This window comes from Caloenas nicobarica, chromosome 7, assembly GCF_036013445.1.
Source record: "Caloenas nicobarica isolate bCalNic1 chromosome 7, bCalNic1.hap1, whole genome shotgun sequence".
Classification (NCBI taxonomy): domain Eukaryota; kingdom Metazoa; phylum Chordata; class Aves; order Columbiformes; family Columbidae; genus Caloenas; species Caloenas nicobarica.
Genome location: NC_088251.1, coordinates 31670335 through 31689289, shown reverse-complemented (window position 1 = coordinate 31689289; position 18955 = coordinate 31670335). Strand labels below are relative to the sequence as shown.

Sequence of the window (18955 nt, the reverse complement as noted above, 5' to 3'; positions counted from 1 at the left end):
TACGCCTTCCTGGAGCGTATGTGTTCTCATAGCTTATGGGATGGTATCTTTTTCTTGTGTTTTGTTTGGAAGCTCTTAGATGCATAAATGAAGTTGACTGGGCTCTACCAAAATTGAGACTAAGTAAAACTGTCTTCACTTTCTATGTCGTCAACAATGTATGTGATAGTTTGCTCACAAATTCTGTGAAGATATTTCTGTGCATTTTGTTATAATGGGGAAAAAAAACCCCAACCAAACAGCTGCATATGTCATAACAGAATTCTTCATCTGCTTAAAAACCTTACTCTCCAAATATCAGCTGAAACATGCCCTCCAAAAAAATGTTGATTCTGGGTACCACTAGCATTTCCACTGAATCACAGTAGTGCTTGGTAACACTTGCTTTGAGGTTGAGGAGTAGGGCTTGGACATTAACTTATTAATTCAGTTGCAGAGATGCAGAGCATTTCCTATGAGATGCTCCATGAATTCCACACAGAATTAAGACCACTAGAAAGACTCAATCCTGAAAGCTTTTCCTACCATGTTGTCCGTGGAGTCTCTAGCTTTATTAAAGAGTGAGAACATGAGTAAAAGGGAAGAAGCACAACTGTTTAGCATGTGTGATGGTACAGACAGTTACATGCATAGTTGGAGGGGTGTGCTGGAACGTGTCGTGGCACTGAGATCACTGCCTGCCATACCCATAGCATCAGGCTGCTTAGCACCCAAAGCCGCAGCTTTTACAACACTTCTAAGCACATGGGGGCTTCGTGTTCTCCTCTCTATTTTACAGGCCCGTTCTGCTTGAACATCTCAGAGAAACAAGAGCAGATAAGAAAAGGCTTCGCAAAGCCCTGAGAGAGTTTGAGGAACAATTCTATAAACAGACAGGAAGGTAAATAACCAGCTCAACAAAAGCCCCCTCCTCCTCCTCCCCATCGGGCTCCTGTGCGGATGTGTGGTACAGGTGGTGCGGGGTGGGTACGCTTAGGTGAGCAGGACAAAGCAGCAGCAACTGGAGGGCTGGAAGATTCCACAGAGTTGTCTGGTCTCCATGAAGATGTCCATCTCCTTGCTTAGTTCCTCCAGGATGTGGCTGCTAAAGAGTTTTTCCAAGGATGTAAATGCGCAGGAGTTACACTTGACAGTGGGGCCATTTTTAAAAGGCCAGATTTAAAACCAGAAGCTGCTGTTTCTTTCGCCACAAAGATAAATGGTGGCTACTTTTCACTCTTTGTTTATCCTCCTCCCTTTGTTTAACAAACTTGTTTGGTGAAAACCACCGAGGATATGGGCATGTAGTATTCTGGTAATAGTTTTCAAAGCACTGCGTAATAACTTCTCTGCTTATTTTAGAATGATGTAGTTATGCTTGCATAGCTGACAAGAAAGCAAGCTACCTGGAATATCAAAACTCAGTATTTTAAATACGATTATTTCATTTCTGTCTATTAGAGCTTTTTGGTCCTGTCAAATTATCTTTAGTCACCTACAGTTAGGGAAAAAAAATAATCCAACCCATTCCTCATTAGCTGTTGCAGAATTAATTTTAAAGACTATTTATCCTCTTTCTCATAAAAATTTGCTTTTCATAGGAGTCCTCAAAAAGAAGATCGGGTGCCAATGGCTGAGGAATACTCTGAATACAAGCACACAAAAGCTAAAATCAGGCTCTTGGAGGTTCTCATCAGTAAGCATGATATTTCCAAAATGATTTGAAGTGAATGCAATGCGATGGTATTGTTCTCTAGCCAAAAAAAAAAAAAAAAAAAAAAAAGCAAACAAACAGGTAATGAAAAAAAAAAAAAAGAGAAAGTAATTTTACAGGTCTTGGTCTGCTGCACAATTGTTTGACACACTGAGATTTTTTTGATGCACTTTACCAATTATACTAGCTGGGATGAGAGAGGACAGCAATACGCAAGAATATTAAGCACGGGTGAGTGGACTATAGTATATATTTTTTTCCTTTTGAAAAAGCCTTGAAGTGCACTGTGAGAATGTTAGAAATTAAAAGGACACTGAAGTATTGTAGGTTCTCAGTTTGACCTGCTCTTAGTTTTAAAAAGTGTCAGGAGATGCTCTCCAGGTTTTTAGCACATCTTAGTACATGATAATGTACTGCAGATTTTTTTTTTCAGAATTAACATGCACTGTAATTAACTATTGATGCTGGTTCTTAGTGTGCTGAATCACTAGATTAAAAGAAACATGAGCTGAAAGCAAATGAAGGAAAAACTCCTGAGCATACTCTGTCTTTCAAGATGGAGTTGCCATTCAATTCCAGTAGCTTCAAAGAAAGATGCACACAAAGAACCAGTGGCAGGACTCAGTGTAAAATTCTGGGATTAGAGCAAAGTGAAGTTGCCTGTACAAAAAAGAAGGGCAGAACATGACTGCCAAGTGGAGAAAGTGTGGTGTGTCTTTTTTGGTTTTGTGCTGGTTTTGTGGGTTTTTTTGTTTGTGTGGTGTTTTTGTTTTTTTTTTTTTTTAGAAATAAGAGAAAGTGGCAAAATGAAATAGATACAGTTTACTGACAAGAGATAAAACAAACATACTGGCTGCTGTCCTTTTCACAGTGGTTCACAGGACCTGGCTTACTTAAAATTCAGTAAATAGATCAATTACTTGCTAATTTTTATTTCTCTATTAAACTTTGCACTTTATTTTGCCTGATGCTATAACATTTACTTTTCTAACTACCAAAGCTTGTTTAGATGCATGCACTTTGTAAAATATCTAAGTATTTCTTGTGTAATAAATTGCCACATACATATATATAGAGATATATATATATTAAAACAAGACTAGATTATTGCATTATGCTAAGATATTTTGGATAGATAAAGTACATGGTATATAATTGAGTGTCACAGTTACCTGATGAGGAACATTAGACTTCTTGTTTACTAAAAAAAAAAAAAAGATTATTTAAAAAAAGATGATATTTTTCCATTGGAATTATGCATCTTTCTTAACTTTCAGAGCACCACACTTTGTAATATTAAGATTTTTTTCACTCTTTGTGATAGACCATTTGTGTGAAAAGTGGACTATTAACAGAAGGGTTGTCAGTGTTTTTTGTAATAGAAATGAATCAAAAAAAAAAAAGGCACTTGAATAAGTTGAATCATGTTTAGTGTTTTGCTCATTTTTGTATTGACCACATAGTATAAGCAACCTGTTTTCTATCTTGTTAAGAAGATTTCATTTTATAAAGCCTATTATGTATCAACTATATTTGTATTTATATCATATGTAATGGCTTGGCATGATTTTGAAGATATACACATTTTCAAGTAGTTTGGAGGAACAAGTATGACTACTAAAAAAGGAATTTTTTTATTTCTCAGAGATTTGTTGTTTCAGTGTACCGACTTAATAATTTGTAACTTAACTTTTATGAATCAGAAATGGTCTCCTTCGTAAATCTGTTTTAATTAAAGTCATCTAGAGCAACAGGAACAGATACAGAGCTATTTGAAGTTTACAAACTACATCTTTGATAAGGGAAAATGATTTGATGACATATGTATACAATTGATATTAAAATGTAATCTATATATTCTATATGATTGTATAATATTTTATACAACAGTACAAATAAAATATTTTTCTATTATATTTGTTATGTCAAGACACAGTTTCTGTTTTCAGTTAGCTAATATAAATAACATAGATAACACTGTCAAACAACACAGTGGAAGTGCTGACATTTCTAGGCTTTGAAATTTAACTCATGCTGCAATTACAACCTTTCATGCTGTTTGGAGTTATCCTGGTACTTGTTCAGTAGTTAAAATGAATGCATATTTAAACACCATTTATAAGCCATTATTTTTATTTTGCTAAAGCAGTTTATATAGGATTTTGTTATGTTTGGCAAGAAACAGAAAACAATTGTTGCAGCATCTAGGTATAAATGGTTGCCAGAAAGAAATCCAGGACTTCTAGTCATTTAAAGCATCGGGGGAACAGAAGGGAAAGAGGGAGAGAAGAAATACTAAAAACGCTATCAGAGATTTTGAAGACTCATGGTTGCTTTTGGTGACAGCGGCATGTGCATGCGTCTGACAAAAACGGCTGGCTATGGAAATGGGCAACAGAGGTTTGAAGGCTCCTAAGTAATGAGGGAGGTTTTAACGTCCAACACTGATATTGCAGGTCTTGCAGCTGGGATCTTTCTTTGCATTTGCAGTAGACAAGCTCATTAGTTGGTGACCAGTAATTTCTGCAACTGTGCCGAGGGAGAGATCCACGGGATCAGTGTAAATTACTTCCAAAATAACATCCTGGGCATGATGGTAAACCATGACACCGTCTTCTTCATCACAGGTCAGAAATTTATTATCTTTTATGTTTAGTTGAGGAAGGCGCTGCTTACAGAATTCGTCTCCTGGTGATCCAACAGGGGCGATGACAAGAATGACGTAGTGGTAGGCTGTGTACATGCAGTAGAAGTCTCCAAAGTACAAGTTAGTATTTGGGTTGAAGAGTTTTTCAGCTGCAATCTCAAACCTGTATCTTCCGTAAGGTGAATCTTGCGGTGGCTTCCCGTTGTTGAACTCAGTGTTGCAGCTGAAGAAGATGCCTTCCAGCTTCCCGCTGATCGGAGAGCCATGGCTGCCACTGTTATCCTTAACAGAGGGCTGCATAGCATTCCCATGGTGCTCTCTACAAATGAATGACTGGCATTGTTTATTTTGTAATGCATGCTAAAGAAAAAATGGAAAGTTAGGACATCATGCTGTTTGGTGACAGTACTGAAGGGACACAAAGGAAAACTGTTAAACTGAAAACTGTGGTTAGTGTCAAGAAAATCAAGTGACACCAGAGTCAGAAAGAGGTAGAATAACTTGCCCGCTCAAGGGGAAAATCTGTTTTTCCAGTCTGGCTTCTCTGTCAGCTGTGAGCTGTGTGGGTATTAAATGCAGGCAAAGAATAGCACAAACAAAAGAAAGCCCCCAAACCACCCATATCTTTAATTAGCTGATTTGTTCAGCCTTACACTACAATTCTGACAATAAACACATTTTAATTTAATCACATTTCGAAAATTGCGAGCCAGTCTCAATATGCTGAATATACTCTTTGTTAATGTGGATTTTTAGCAGAGGCAGTATATATTTCGTGTAGAAAGCTGCCAGTGAAAGTTATTTCTGAACAATGCTTTTCAGACAACTTATAGGAAGGAATGTACTGTGTGCCAGGTTTTTTTCCCCCAAATGATAATTTCAGGTCTAATTTGGCTACTGCTGAGTTCAATCATAGCAAAGCTGGGCACAGAGTATTGGGCAATTTGCTTAGTTTCCACTTTGATTGGGATCCAGCTTCTGCAGTCACTAAACCTAAAGGGGAAAAAAAAATGTACGAGTCCTTCTTTTTTTTTTCCCCTCCAGTTGAACTCAGTTTGGTGAGTTTTTAAAACCCTAAATCCCAAACTGCACTAAGCAACATTAGGCTGTTAAATTCAGGAGAACAGTCCAAACCAACCCATCTAATCCTCTGCAGCACTCAAGATTTTATGTCTAGAAGGATCTTCTCCAGAACTTGTGCCTCACACCTCTCTGGAAGTGCTGTAGTGACAGCTTTGGCTCTCTCTGCACCTGCAACCGTGGGATACCAGAAAGGGAAACATCCCCTTTTGTAAGTCCTACAAAACACCAGATTTACTAGGCACCCTTAGAAAAATGCCATTGTACACATTGACAGATTAAAACCACATGAGGCTGTGGGGCTGGAGAGCCTTACATCCCCTTCTTGCTTTAAGAAAACTCCTCCCTTTCTGCTTTTAACTTGCAACAGCTCCAGCTAAAATGGTGCTGGCTGGGAGAAGGTTTTACTTGGTTAAAGAGGGAAGGAGTAGTCAAAGCAAACAAGTTCAATGTATACATACAAACCAGCTCTAATCAACTCAGTAATATCTCTGTCATTTTTTACATGGTTTCTAATCTCCTCAGCAGCACATGTTAATTTGATTCTAAGATAAATTTCAAAAGTTTTCTGGGCCATTCAAATACTACATAGTAATTGTCTCAAGCCCTATTTCACAAGACATTGCTTGGGGTGGGGGGATACAATTGGTATATTATGACTGAAGTGATTACTAGGGAGAAAAAAATAATTAGCTTGAATCACCACTGTCTCTGCAACCTGAACAGCCAGATATCTTGCAGTTCTATTTCTGTGGCAAGATACTGACATCCAGTGGCCCATTAGGCTAATTATACGTCACTCTTCCCAGGGATCTGCCCTGCTTTATGGCTCTCCCAGCCGAGGTAAGCGGCAGAGTGACATGAACACCACTTACAAGCTCACATGTCAAATCCTACATTTAGGGGTTGCTGCTTTAGCACCGTGACAGTTCCTTATTCGACGGTGCTACCAGAGCTAACCTATACGCTTTTCCCAGCTGCTTTGACACCACAGAGGCCATTTGCAGGCATGGCATGACAAGGAATTTTTCCTAAAAGGAAGCACGTGGTTAGGGTTTTTAACATAACATTCAGAAAAATGTACTGTGGAAGGACTGGTCCCTGTGACCATATGAGTGTATTTCTGAGAAGAAAAGGCGACCATCAGACAGTTACAGATAGTCTAGCTTCATACTGACCTGGCAAAACACAGCTTTTTGTCTCTGTAACTCACTAAGAGAAGGGAAAACAAACTAGTCTTTGTATCAAACCAAGAAAGAACATAACAGGAGGGAGGGGAAAAGATACTCTGCAGTCAATTAGAGTAATTTTTGGCAGAACGAGGCCCAATCCACAGCTATAAATGCATCACAGTGGCAATTTTCAAAGCTCTATGAACACAAAGGCAGGTGCACTATGATTACACAGCTGAAAACAAAGCAATATGAGAATCAGAACCACCACAGGCATAAGTCTTTTGTGGTATCCAGTCCAGGATGGCAGCAGAGATTTATGAGGTTCTCCAAGAGCCTCAACAACTGCGATTCATTCTCTGCCTTCATTCACTTTTGCAGCTTTGTCACTAGGTGCAATAAAATAATTCTTCTAAAACAAAGAGCAAACCCCATGCTTTGGAATATACAAGACGTCTGGAATCAAGCAGATACTTACGACTGTAATGTGGGAATGTTTCCAAGGGTGAGGGGGGTGTGCTCTTTGGAGTCGGATTCCCTCAAGTATTCTTTTTTTCTTCACCAGCTTTAAAAAACTTTTAGTTCTAGATAGGTACTAGTGTGACATGCACACAAAACTGGAATTACAGGGCATAGCAGCAGCCCCATCACTTGATAGATATTAAAAAAGCACAGTCAGTGCTGCCACCCTTCTGACACAGTGCTACAACAGGTGTACACACACTGCTTACCTGTCATGCGTGTCCTTCTGATGTGGCAGGTTACCTCTGTGTGCTGGCTGCTGCTGCTCAGTACATGAGCTCTGACTCCTACTGGAAAGTCTTCTTTTCTATTGTAATGGTGCTTCTGGTTCCATGTGCAAAGGCACACTGGGTCTCCAACAGGAATAAGGAACCTACCTCCAGCTATCTCATTTATTCATTTCAGCTGAAGCACAGTGTTGTAAAATTAGCTAAACATCACCCCCCTCTCTCTCCCAATGTGATCTGTAAATTAACATTCAGATTACAGAGCCCCAGTTCCTATGCATGCAGTTGTGCACTCCTACTATTAGACATCTCACTCTGAATTTCTTAGTACGATAGAAGTATTTGGCTACTAAACATGCTGTTCTGATAACAGACACTTCAATCAGGCTGGAGATTCTGTAAATACTTCACTTTCTGCTTCAAAACACAAACTTATTACCTAACGGAAGTGCTAGGTTAAGCAAGGTGGAAGAAATCAGTTATAATTTCTTTAAAATGTTTGCCCTTCTTCTGAACTGGCAATAAAGTATACAGACATTCTGCTCCAGCTTTAGCACAGCTGCCTCCATTTGCTTATCTTCCTTACTCCCTTAATTTGCCAAAAATTTTGCATCTGTTTACTTTCTTACCTGATATAATCGAAGTATTCTTTGTGCTGATTCCGATAAAAAACAGAGAGTTTAAGCATACGGCCGGCAATCACTTCAGCTTTTTCCAATAGCTGTGTTAGGTGAACTTTTGAATAATCTGGAAAGAAAAGACAATCTGCTAGTATAAGGGGCAGAGAAAAAAAATGCAATACTGTCCAAAAGCTACACAGATGTGCAGACTTAAAATTGGGATCAGAGCTTTAGTAACATGCATGACATCATGCGGCAGCTATATGGAAACTATATAGACCAGGACGAGTTTCTAACAGTAGCAAAAAACAAATGGCAGGAAGATGCACCTTTGAGTCTTGCCGCTCCCTTCCCCACAAATGCTCTGCAAGCCTACGGCTCTGGATTTCATGTGTTAGAGCTGGTTTCCTTGTATTTAGGACTGCAGAGGAGCTGAGAACTGCCCTCTCAGACTTCTGTCATTTGATAAACTGTCTGCTACAATGTCCTTGGTTGTGAGCCAGTACCAAGTCACATAACTAAAAAAGCTTGCTTAGGACCCAGCCTAAACAGCATCTCAACCAACACGGGATTCATAGAGAGCTCTCTTCAGCTCTAAGCTTTCACACATTGGCACCAGGTGAGGAACATCCAAAGGAAGAGATTTATAAATCAGTGGTGGGCTAAACTGATCCTCAGGAGAGGGTGTTGGTGATGTTCAGGCTTTGCAGCATGCAGAGAAGGGAGGGCAGCAGAATGTCTTAAGAAAGCTATCTGCTATGGAGCTGCCGTTCTGTCTTTTCTCCACAGGTACTAGTAGCCAGCAGCAGGCATACAAGTGGCCCTGCTCCACTTTGGTTCACCAGTCTCCTTTCCTAGCCTGGGACAAGCAGTGGTGCCAGGCACAGCTCTTTGGGGCAGCCAAGCTATCGCGGAACACAGGGGCACTGCACCTGCACCCCCCACCCCCCCCATTAATGCACCAAACCTGAGCACATACGAAGCCTAAAGTTAGAATTCCCATTTCCAGGTGTGACTTCTGTAACCCTACCAGCCTAGCTGGCACTGGTAGATGGCTAACCCGCTCATGCAGCAAAGCTAGCATTAAGTGCATGCATCCTGTGGTGCATGTTTCCTCAGCAATATTACCTGCTGTGCAAAACTCAATGATTTCACTCCACTCAGAAACAACATAATCACCATCAACTTGCTTTGACGCTGTCTGCACTGCTACTGTGTATTCTGTTCTTGGGCTCAAGAACCAGTGCCCGCGGACTGTCATAGGCAAAGGAACAGCTTTGGCCACCAATTTAGTGGGTACGTCCTGATGGAAACAAAAAGACAAAACCACACACAAGTTAGCAGTGCAACCAAAACCAATCCAACACCCCTTCCTTCCTCGTTTTTGCAATATAATCCCCAGCCCCTGGCTTTTCTCTGCAAACTTCAGTTAATTTTCACAGTCCACTGGTGCAACCAAGTTAACAGAGTGGCCAAGGGCTATGGTCTAAGGGCTGCTCTGAGTGCTACGGTGATAACTTGCATGTATGAGCGTATTACTGGTTCCAAGGGACTGTAGAGGGATACTATTACACATAGCTCAAATACATGCTTCAGACTAGGGCCATCTGCAGTTTAGTATGCAGAGAAACACACACTAAGGAGCACAAGAATATCTTAATTTAAAAGCTTCTTGTGCTCTCATTGCCATTGTTTTCTTTCAGTCAGCGTAACCAAATAAAATTCCTGCTGCCACCAATCAGCCCACCTATATTGCTGTTAGTATCTTCCAAAACAAACTTCAAAAGAGAAAAAAAAGTGCATTGAAGAGTAACTTTGAGTGTTTTACATATATCAAAATAACCTTATGCACAGGAAAGGCCAGAACAAGCCAAACATACAGCTAGACGGTTTGTGCTTGTCATTGCAACTTGAGCTTCCCACCCCGCCACCATTTCAGATACTCTGTTTTATTCTTCCCACATATAGCACTATAGCGCAGCAAAGAACAGCTGCTTGTTGTTGAAATATCTAATTTCTTTAGTGCCAAAGACTGCAACAGAGACCACTAAGGGGAAGAAAAAAAATGAAGAACTGGACAGTTTCTGCTAGAACTGTGGGTGAAAGGACTCAGAGTGGAGTTGAATGATTCTCTGCATGGTGTACTCGAGGAGCTGTGATAGAGTGAGAGAGGTATTTATTCCAGAATATTTATCAGTAATTATAGAACAGTAAGATGGCTGTCATGTGAAAAGTGGGCATTTTAGATAACATCCATAGCTGTCCACATATAAATACTAATCCATAGTCATCCACCTATAAATACTAGCAGAGTAGTCCCCTAAGGAAAAAAGAAACAAGAAAGAGATACTTTCTGTACAAGACCTGTAAGCAAGACCTGAAAGATTTTTGTATTTTTCTGCTTGTCTTCTATTAAGGAAAAATATCTTTCTTTTATTGTTTTCTGTCAGCAAAAAATATTGTTCAGTTTCTGCATTAAGAAACTGTAAAATTAGCAGCTTGTGATATTACAGTGAATGTGATTAAGTGATAATCAAGGGGAAGATTTTGTTGCCATGATTTCTTTTTTGCCAATTCTCATTTAAACCAAATAACAGGCCCTGTAAGGAGCTCAGTTGTGCACTCTGAAATAAATAATATATAAAAGAGAAAAATTACAAGGAAAAAGAAAAACCTCAAATGACATTTAAAGCTGCCACACTGGAACTATATTGCAAAGGCATCCCACTGGACTGAATTTGCCAGTGCTAAAGCAGTCAGCAGCTGCTACACTTACAGTCATTACTCTTCCTGTCATCTTTTCTTTGGCTGTGGTAAAAATTGCCTCCACCCGGGCCAGGTCTCTGTGCCCACAACCCAGTGGTGGTTTTTGCCCCCATTAATGTTCGCAGTTTTCATGTATCATTAAAAGCCTCATTGCCCACATGTGTCAAAAACCTTACCTTCCAGCTGTGGGTCAGGAAATTCTTCTAACTGTACCCAAAAGTAACAGACTACCTAAAACCACATTAAATACAGGGGTTTATCTCCTGCACAGCTTGGGAGGAGGGGGAGATATGATGCTTTTCATGACTCTAATCTGTTGTTCCTTTTTTTTTTTTTTTTTTTTTTTAAGGTTGCAGCACTGACCCCGGGAAAAAATGTTCAAATATCCAAGTAGAAATTTCATTGGGGATTCTCCATTTCTTCCTTTCATCTCTATTCTGCTCAGCTTATTCCTGGCTGAGCCCCCAAAGCAGTGCAAAGGAGGTTCTATGCCAGCCAGGATTCTGGAATGGCAGATGGCTGCCCCACCACCAGCAGCCACCAGGCAACTCTAAAGGTAACTAGACGGCAATAATTTCCAAGAATGACCTGGAAGCACTGAATAACTAAGCAGCAAGGTATATGAGTCACACTCCCTCTCTCCTTTTTGGGAAGAGCAATCCCTTTGCAGTCCCTTTTCATTGACAAAACAGCAGCTTTCAATTTTCAGCTTTCTCCCATTTCATCTTATCCTCCCTTTGCCAGGTCTGCTTGTAGGACACACTGTGGGAACTCAGCACATCCAGGTTCTTGTCCTAGTTTTGCTAAATATCTGAGCCTCATTTCCCATTACATGGGAAAAATCATGCTTCCATATATTAAAAAAGCAGGTAGGTATGCAAATCGCATTGAGAAAAAGACGAAGTCTTATTAGAATTCTAGTCTTTACATTCTACTACAAATACAAAACTCCTCCTTCACAGATATTATGGCAATAGCCATAAATAATAAGACTATATGTACCTTAAATATGCTGAACATATTTCATATATTAGACAACAGGAAAAGTATCAAAAGGATGAATCATTCACATGTGCTCTCCTGGGTACACGAGGGAAGAAACAGCTCCCCTTCCTGAAGCACAGCATCTGTCAGGCTGTGTCTGTATCCACAGTCACTTGCTCATAGCCATGTGAGAAAACTGAGGCTTTAACTCTCTACAAGTTAGAAAACAGATTAAGCTGGTCATCTGGGCTTATCACCTGTGAGAGAGATGGGCACTTGCAGACAGTGATTCACCCTACCCGTACGCTAAGTAAGGGTGATATTTTTCCCTGAAAATGCCCATCTCCTTCCACAGCCTGACTGCTGGCTGACTCCTGAGAGTAAGTGCCAATGCTCCTCTTTATAACCAAGTGGTGGGGCCCACTCTTTCCTTTCTAAAAAGCTCGGCTAGGAGAAGGGGCAGTGATTTCCTTCACACAGCAGCTTTGTTATGAAGACAATGGGATGGGTGGACACTGATTCAGTTCCCTCCAGATTCTGGGAGCCTTTAGTCCCTGGTGCTGCATCTGCCAGGTTATGGGCTCCCTACCCAGTGGGTCTGCTGCTCAGTTCAGCTGTGAAACTCCTGTAACTAATACTGTAGGGATGAAGGATCCTTGTTATGACACATTTTGAATTTGAGCAATTTTTAATTTCCCAACAAAAGCTTATTCTAGAAAGTGTGTTAAGAATTACTTAGTACTAAAGACAAACACATATGTGTTCTGGCACAGATAATTGTGAACAGAACTGCCTCTCACCCACTCTGCTGTCTGAATTTTTATCATTCTGGCTGCGGTAAGTGGAAATAAAACAAAAACCAAAAAAGCTTTACCAGGGTCACTAACACAAGAAATTTTAAGTTAATTCTGACAAGACATCCAACTTATTCACCATTTTAATTGAAAGACTTTAGTCTCCTGTTCTTACAAAACCAATTACCTCTCTCCTTTGACTAAACCTTTCATCACAGTAAAAAGCTAGAGAATTGCTGAGGAAAAAAACCCAACCAACCAACCAAAAAAACGAAAATAAATAATGACTTATCTTTATGACACTAACAATATCCTTTTTTTCCTCTCCATTTTAACGTGTGACATCATTGTGATGCAAATTTTGAAGTGAATATAGTGTTCAATCTGCTATGGTAGCTCTATCTTTTACAAAAACAAATTTTATAACTTTAGATCATTTTGCACACAAATGAAAAAAACAAGTAGATTAATAAAATGAAAGAAATTAAAGATAATCCATCCAAGTAAGCATTTATATTAGAAGGTATATTTATTCCTGCAGTATAAAATAGCAATTCAAATTCAAAGGCTGTCAGTCCAAAAGTAATAGCAATAAGAAAAAAAACACGCATACCCTATTTTATTTGCTACCACAATTAAAAACGTGTCATAATAAATGGCTATTATAGCATTAAATTTGGTAGCCCTTTGCATGCTGGTTGCTAGCAACTGCAACATCATGGCCAAATGTGTAAAATTCTTGATTTGAAGCAGCAGTGATTTTTCCTTACACTTAATGGATACATTACTTCCAACCAGATCAAAACCAAAAAAGTCAAATAAGGAAAGGTGAAAATTATACATATTCTTTTAACAGCAGTCACAGGGAAAATATTCTCACAATAAAAAGACTCAGAGAAATCAGTGGAAATATTTCCTAGTTATCCCACTGGTTTATAAACCAATAGTAATTTAGGTGTTGGCAGAATTAGAGCTTTTATATTTGCCTGGATAGTTATCTCTGCCTTGGCAAACCTTATCTTTTAGAGGTATTGCCAGCATCATTGTTTTTTAAATTTGCAGATGATTGTGTTGTTTAATCTTCTATCTCATTCCATATTTCTCTAGACATCCCAGTATTTCAGCTATTCTAAGATGAAAGCAAATTTTGCTGGATTTGATAACTACAGATTCTGCAATGCATTCAGTATGTCCCTGCATCAGTGGCTTGAGGAAAGAGGCCAGATGAATATTCAGGTCACAGTGCTGAATGCCGCAACCTAAAATTGCTGGAAGCCTTCCTAGAAGTGCATTAGAATTTGTGACTCTTCTATTAAAATGACATGTGTTGCTTTCATGAGTCTGTCACTGAACAAGGACAGGCACAGAATACATAAATTGTTTAAATAATTATTAAGATGTAGTCAGGAATAAAAAAGCCTGTCTTGCAATAAATTGTACAGGTTCCAAAATTGTTAAAGTTTCAAATGAAATAAAAAAGGTAATGTTCAGTTCTCTATCAAACAAATGTATTTGTGTGTACACGTATATAGGCTAGAGACGGAGAAGGTATTCCGAGTGAAAAATAGTCAATCAGATTAATCAAAGCCCATCTTTGCTGGCTGTCCAATACCTGTTTCCCATGGTTGGGCTTTGAAAGGTTAATAAAACACTGAGATTCATCTATTTAAAGTCAACTATTTCCACCTTGATTTTTAAATGAAAATTACCTTATGTTTAAATTTGTTGGAATTCTTGTTTTCTTTCTTGTTGAGATCAATGAAGTAATGAGTAATGCGATCCTTGGATTTAGAATCCATGTCCCAAGAAATCTTGAAAGAATCACATGTGATGTTACTTATTTTGATGTTGTGTGGGACTGGAAGTTCCTCCATCTCTGCAATCCCACTGTCTTGTGATTTATTCCCTGCGTAAAAAAGAAACATGATTCATTTGGTTAAAGACCTATTAGATATCTGTTTTCTCTGCTCCAATACAATGACATCTCTGAACAGCCTTTCACAAAGTCTCATAGGTGGCACTCAGAAGCAACTATGAGGCACAATTATGCAAGTCTCAATTTCAGTGATGGGAAATATTGGAAGGGGTTGAAAGTCCTCGTGTGAATAAACAGCAATAACGTGTAAGCGGGCTGCACATACTGGCTAGTATCGCAACTGTGTGCAGTTGCGGTTCAAGAAAAAGAAACATCGGAAGCCCTCTGGTGCTATAGAGTTTAGTTAAGATGCCAGCAACATCCACAGTTCATATAATGGCTCTAGCCATACCTGTCAGTGAAATAAATAAAACCAGAAACCATATTCAACCTAAAATTGTTTTTCAAGCACAAAGTAAAACCAATCTCTCCAAAGTTTATGGTTGGTGTATGTATATACACAAATGTATACACATACATAAACCACTCTCCTTCGCAATGAAACAATTAACAATGATCACATTGTTGAGCCACAGTAAAAGGGACATACACACCTATTTTGTTTTATTTCCCAAGGCAACCTTGCTGTGAACACTAAAACTCAGAAATATTAGGTGATCTTGCGCTACAAGACACAAGTCAAAAGCAAACAGACAATAAAAAGAAAAAGCAGAAAGACAAGAAAATGAGTGGATAAAAAGGAAAAAAATAGAGACGATGGTGTAAGAGAAGGAGGAAAGAAATAGGGCATTAAAAAAAATCAAGTATAGATAAGAATAGAAAAAAACAATGGAGAAATTTAAGACTTGTGTCTGTGTAAGAAAGAGGAAAACTCCCAAATTCTGTCCAGATGAGGTAGATTGGAAGCCCATGCAGAGATGTCAGGGAACACATTGTCAGAATTATTTTTCGCCACATCTAATTATAGAGAAAGGGCATTTATATACTTCCATCATAACTTCCAAAGTACTGAACACAGAAATTGAGTCTAGTCATTAATAATAATAATAGTTTGACTTAGAAAGCATTAGGAACATTTACGCCTGTTGACATACATTGTCAAACAATTATATCAACACCTCAATGCAGGAATATTAAGGTTGGCATGATTGCTCGAAATTCTCATGGATATGTGAAATTGAATCACAGAGCCTGCAAAATCCACAGATATCCAGCTAGTATTCTGAATAAATTAATTTATTGATGACTTCAAGAACAAATAATAATACTTTTATATTTTTGTTCCATCTTATGCATTTACATTCAACAACTTGTCCATTTTTTAAACATCCTACTGCTTTTTTTTTCCTTTTCAACCAAAGTGAGATGGAGCATGGTCTTGCTCAAAATCTTATCCTGTTTGTGCCATCCACAGTGACATTTTCAACAGCTGCACTGGCTGCAATAGACTCAGAAATACTAGTCATTACTGAAAGCTTTCTGTTCATAAGAAATACATGGTAAGTGCTTTTTCCAACAGGAGATTTCAAGAAGCCAGCAGGGAGAAAATGGCTTTGCCTTCTTGTGTAAGCATATTTTATTTGAAAAATGACTGAAAGCTCTATCAGGTACACTGAAAAAGCTACATGTGATTGCTCTTCCAGGAGAGAGGCTCTGTGTTTAAGCAGAAGACGGAGCAAAGCTGCTGAGGTTCTCTGACCTCCTGGAGAGCAGGGTGGACTTGGATCCCAGCACACTGAATAAATGAATAAAGACCTGAACAGACATGCAGTCAGGACATCCAAACCATATATATCCACAATACATTAACGTGCAACTTCTTTGCTTCAAAAGTAAGCTTCTCTACTCCATAACTATGGGCCTGAGCTGTGTTATGAACAGCCAAAGTAGTTTAAGCTTCAGGAGACAGGCAAAGCAGTAATGACCGCTGACAGAAAGTAACAGAGATGGAAAAAGATTTTGGAGTACACTGATGAGAGTTAAAGAGCAAAAGTGCTTCTGTAAATGGGTACTGTTTTCTGTACAATTCTTGGAAATAATGTCTGGCGTACATCTTCAGATATCTGCACTCCTGATCCTTTTACTTTCTTTGCTTAAGAACTGAATAAATAGTTTAAATAAATGTCTAGCAGAAAATCTCCAGGTAATTTTAGCAACATTTTTAATATGTCAGGAAAAGAAACCATTTGCATTACTGAGTGTTAAGCTATCCTTTTTTCCTGATGCAACATAATCCAAAACAAGCACTTCTCCAAAATCTTTTAAGCTCTTTGAAAGAGGAAAAAAAAAATTACAGATTTTGAAAGACAGAGTATGAACGGAATATGAAAGAAGATAGTAAAATACCTCACAATAATCACCAACAAGCAATACTCCACTTTTCCTTCTGCTTAGAATATGTAATCTCTGTGATACTTGTAACGCATACTTATATTTTGATATGTATTTGCATAGTCCTGAATGTCAAAATCCATTGACAGGCAGTAATAGGAACCTGATAGTGATATACAATATTAATACAGCGGATGGTGATTCACTGAGGATTGGTAAATGGTGATTTTTGAATAGCAATTGTTGTAGCATTGCATGGGAACAAGGAGAAAAAGAATAGAGCATGAAAAGCATGCTCTTGTTTTTTAAGATTTGGCTGATCCTAGGAACCAAACATGCAAGTATTAGACCAGCTTTGCCCACACAGCAGACACCCCAGCATGCAGACCAACAAGAAATTTTGAAACAGCATTCTCTTGTAAAGCATAAGCTCTAACTCAGAATCTGGATCCTGCAGAAACTAGTGCTTTTCAGTGTTAGGAACAGCATTCTGTCCTGAGACGTACTGGAATATGACATATAAATGAGAGATACATTGCTGAACGTCATTGCACTGTAATTAACTAAAAATAAATGAAGATGATATGATAGTCAATGAAGAAGAAGGACAGTTAGAATATCCTATGCAGTCTGGTAACGTATAACAACTACATAATGTAGAATATTTCCATTAGAGTTTATTAATATTAGAATAGCATTACAACTACCATAATATATAGTTACATACTTAAAAGACAAAATAGAATGAATGGGGAGAATTTTCTATAGCAGAAGGGTAACTTCAACCTAAACTTAGAAGTCAGGTGTTTACGAAAATACGACTATCTACTTTTAAAGTGGGGGTTCAACTAGGGTCTGATAATATTGTCAACCAAAGCACTTTAAAATGCTGGCTGCTACAAAAAACTGCTTAGCAGCCTACCCACTAGTTAAAACTGGGGACTTCACATGTGTGATAAATAGGTGTCATGGAGATAAGAAAAACCAGCAGACATAACTGACTAAAAAGGTAACGCACTTGTACCTTGCCTTTCTTTCACCTGGGCTTTGGTGAATATTTTTAATTGCTTTTCATACTGGAAAGTAAGTCCACTTCAAACCACTTCTTTATATCAAAATCAATGTAAAGAATAGATCAACATCAAGAAATATGATATCTAGTAAAAGCAGAAATAGCAGCTGAACTTACTCAAATCCAGAATATAGTTGCCCTAAAGCACTCCAAAACTCCAGCTGAAAGTTACGACTGTTATGGATGTGAAAATAGGCGGAGAAAGCCTTAGAACTGGCTGCTTGCACATTTGTCATTTTGCTGCTTCACTGAAGCTAAGCTGATCTTTCTTTGAAGCATCACAATACAGACAAAAACTGAAAATCAAAGTAGCATAGGAAGCGTTGCTCTGAACAGCTTAATGTTGAATTAAAATAGATCAGCTTCCAATTAAAATTGATCAGCTTCCAATTAAAATTGTTACTTCATTTTGCTCATTCATGTTGCTTCAACACCAGAAGCCACTGCGGGACTGGAGGGAAGCGCTGCTTTCAAGTCTCTTTTGGGCAGTAACTCATAGTAGTTAAACAAGCCTAGTCTCCTCTGCCAAAAAACCCAGGTGTGTCATCCCTGTATGCTGCAGAAACACCTCTGTCTTAACCAAAACCAGTTCACTTCTAGGACAAGCAAAATGGCGCAGTGGTTCTTGACCTGCGTAATAAGAAGTCAAAGACCACTCGTGTGCGTAGGTCACACTGGAAGCATAAGACTTTAAATTTCTTCAAAGCCAAAGAATAAATAGAACACGCCAGCTTTACTGAGATCAGCTGGAGAACTGCAAGATTAATGTTTTATGCTCCTATTCACAGGCTTATCTCTCTCTGCCATATCCAGAGTTAAATTTCAAGTTAAATTGTCTAATCAATTTTAAAGCGGTTATGATACTCACTGCTGCAGCTGAGCCAAAATGCTGGCAAATGAGTAACAAATCAGTTTTATTTACATACACATAGACACACTTAATTTAGTATCCTTGTTATATCTTCTCCTTACATAAATTACCTCTGAATGAAAAAAAAAAAGGCAGAAAATTCCCATTGAACATTCATGGTTTTTATCTGTCACTACTGGAGACAAATGCTAAGACTCAGAAACTGATAAGCCCATGCTGAAAAGATTTGGAAAAGGATGGGTTTTTTTGAATTTGCCTTGTCACTCAAAACAAGCTGAACCATTACATCTGCAGCAGTGG

The 18955-nt window shown here is 38.6% G+C and overlaps 2 protein-coding genes across 3 annotated transcripts in view; one reads left to right on the top strand and one right to left on the bottom strand.

The window, feature by feature from the left end:
- Nucleotides 1-1704, top strand: part of FAM13C (family with sequence similarity 13 member C) — a 52922-nt gene extending 51218 nt beyond the window's left edge. For both annotated transcript variants that reach the window (XM_065639126.1, XM_065639125.1), the window contains 2 exons: nucleotides 779-880; nucleotides 1581-1704. In XM_065639126.1, coding sequence (XP_065495198.1) covers nucleotides 779-880; nucleotides 1581-1704 — 226 coding nt within the window. The remainder of the gene's footprint in view (nucleotides 1-778; nucleotides 881-1580) is intronic.
- A 2256-nt stretch (nucleotides 1705-3960) lies between these two features.
- PHYHIPL (phytanoyl-CoA 2-hydroxylase interacting protein like) overlaps nucleotides 3961-18955 on the bottom strand; it is a 37519-nt gene continuing 22524 nt past the window's right edge. The window contains exons 2-5 of the mRNA XM_065639321.1: nucleotides 14215-14411; nucleotides 9090-9264; nucleotides 7971-8088; nucleotides 3961-4659 (exon numbers count right to left, since the gene is read on the bottom strand). Coding sequence (XP_065495393.1) covers nucleotides 4125-4659; nucleotides 7971-8088; nucleotides 9090-9264; nucleotides 14215-14411 — 1025 coding nt within the window. The 3' untranslated portion in view covers nucleotides 3961-4124. The remainder of the gene's footprint in view (nucleotides 4660-7970; nucleotides 8089-9089; nucleotides 9265-14214; nucleotides 14412-18955) is intronic.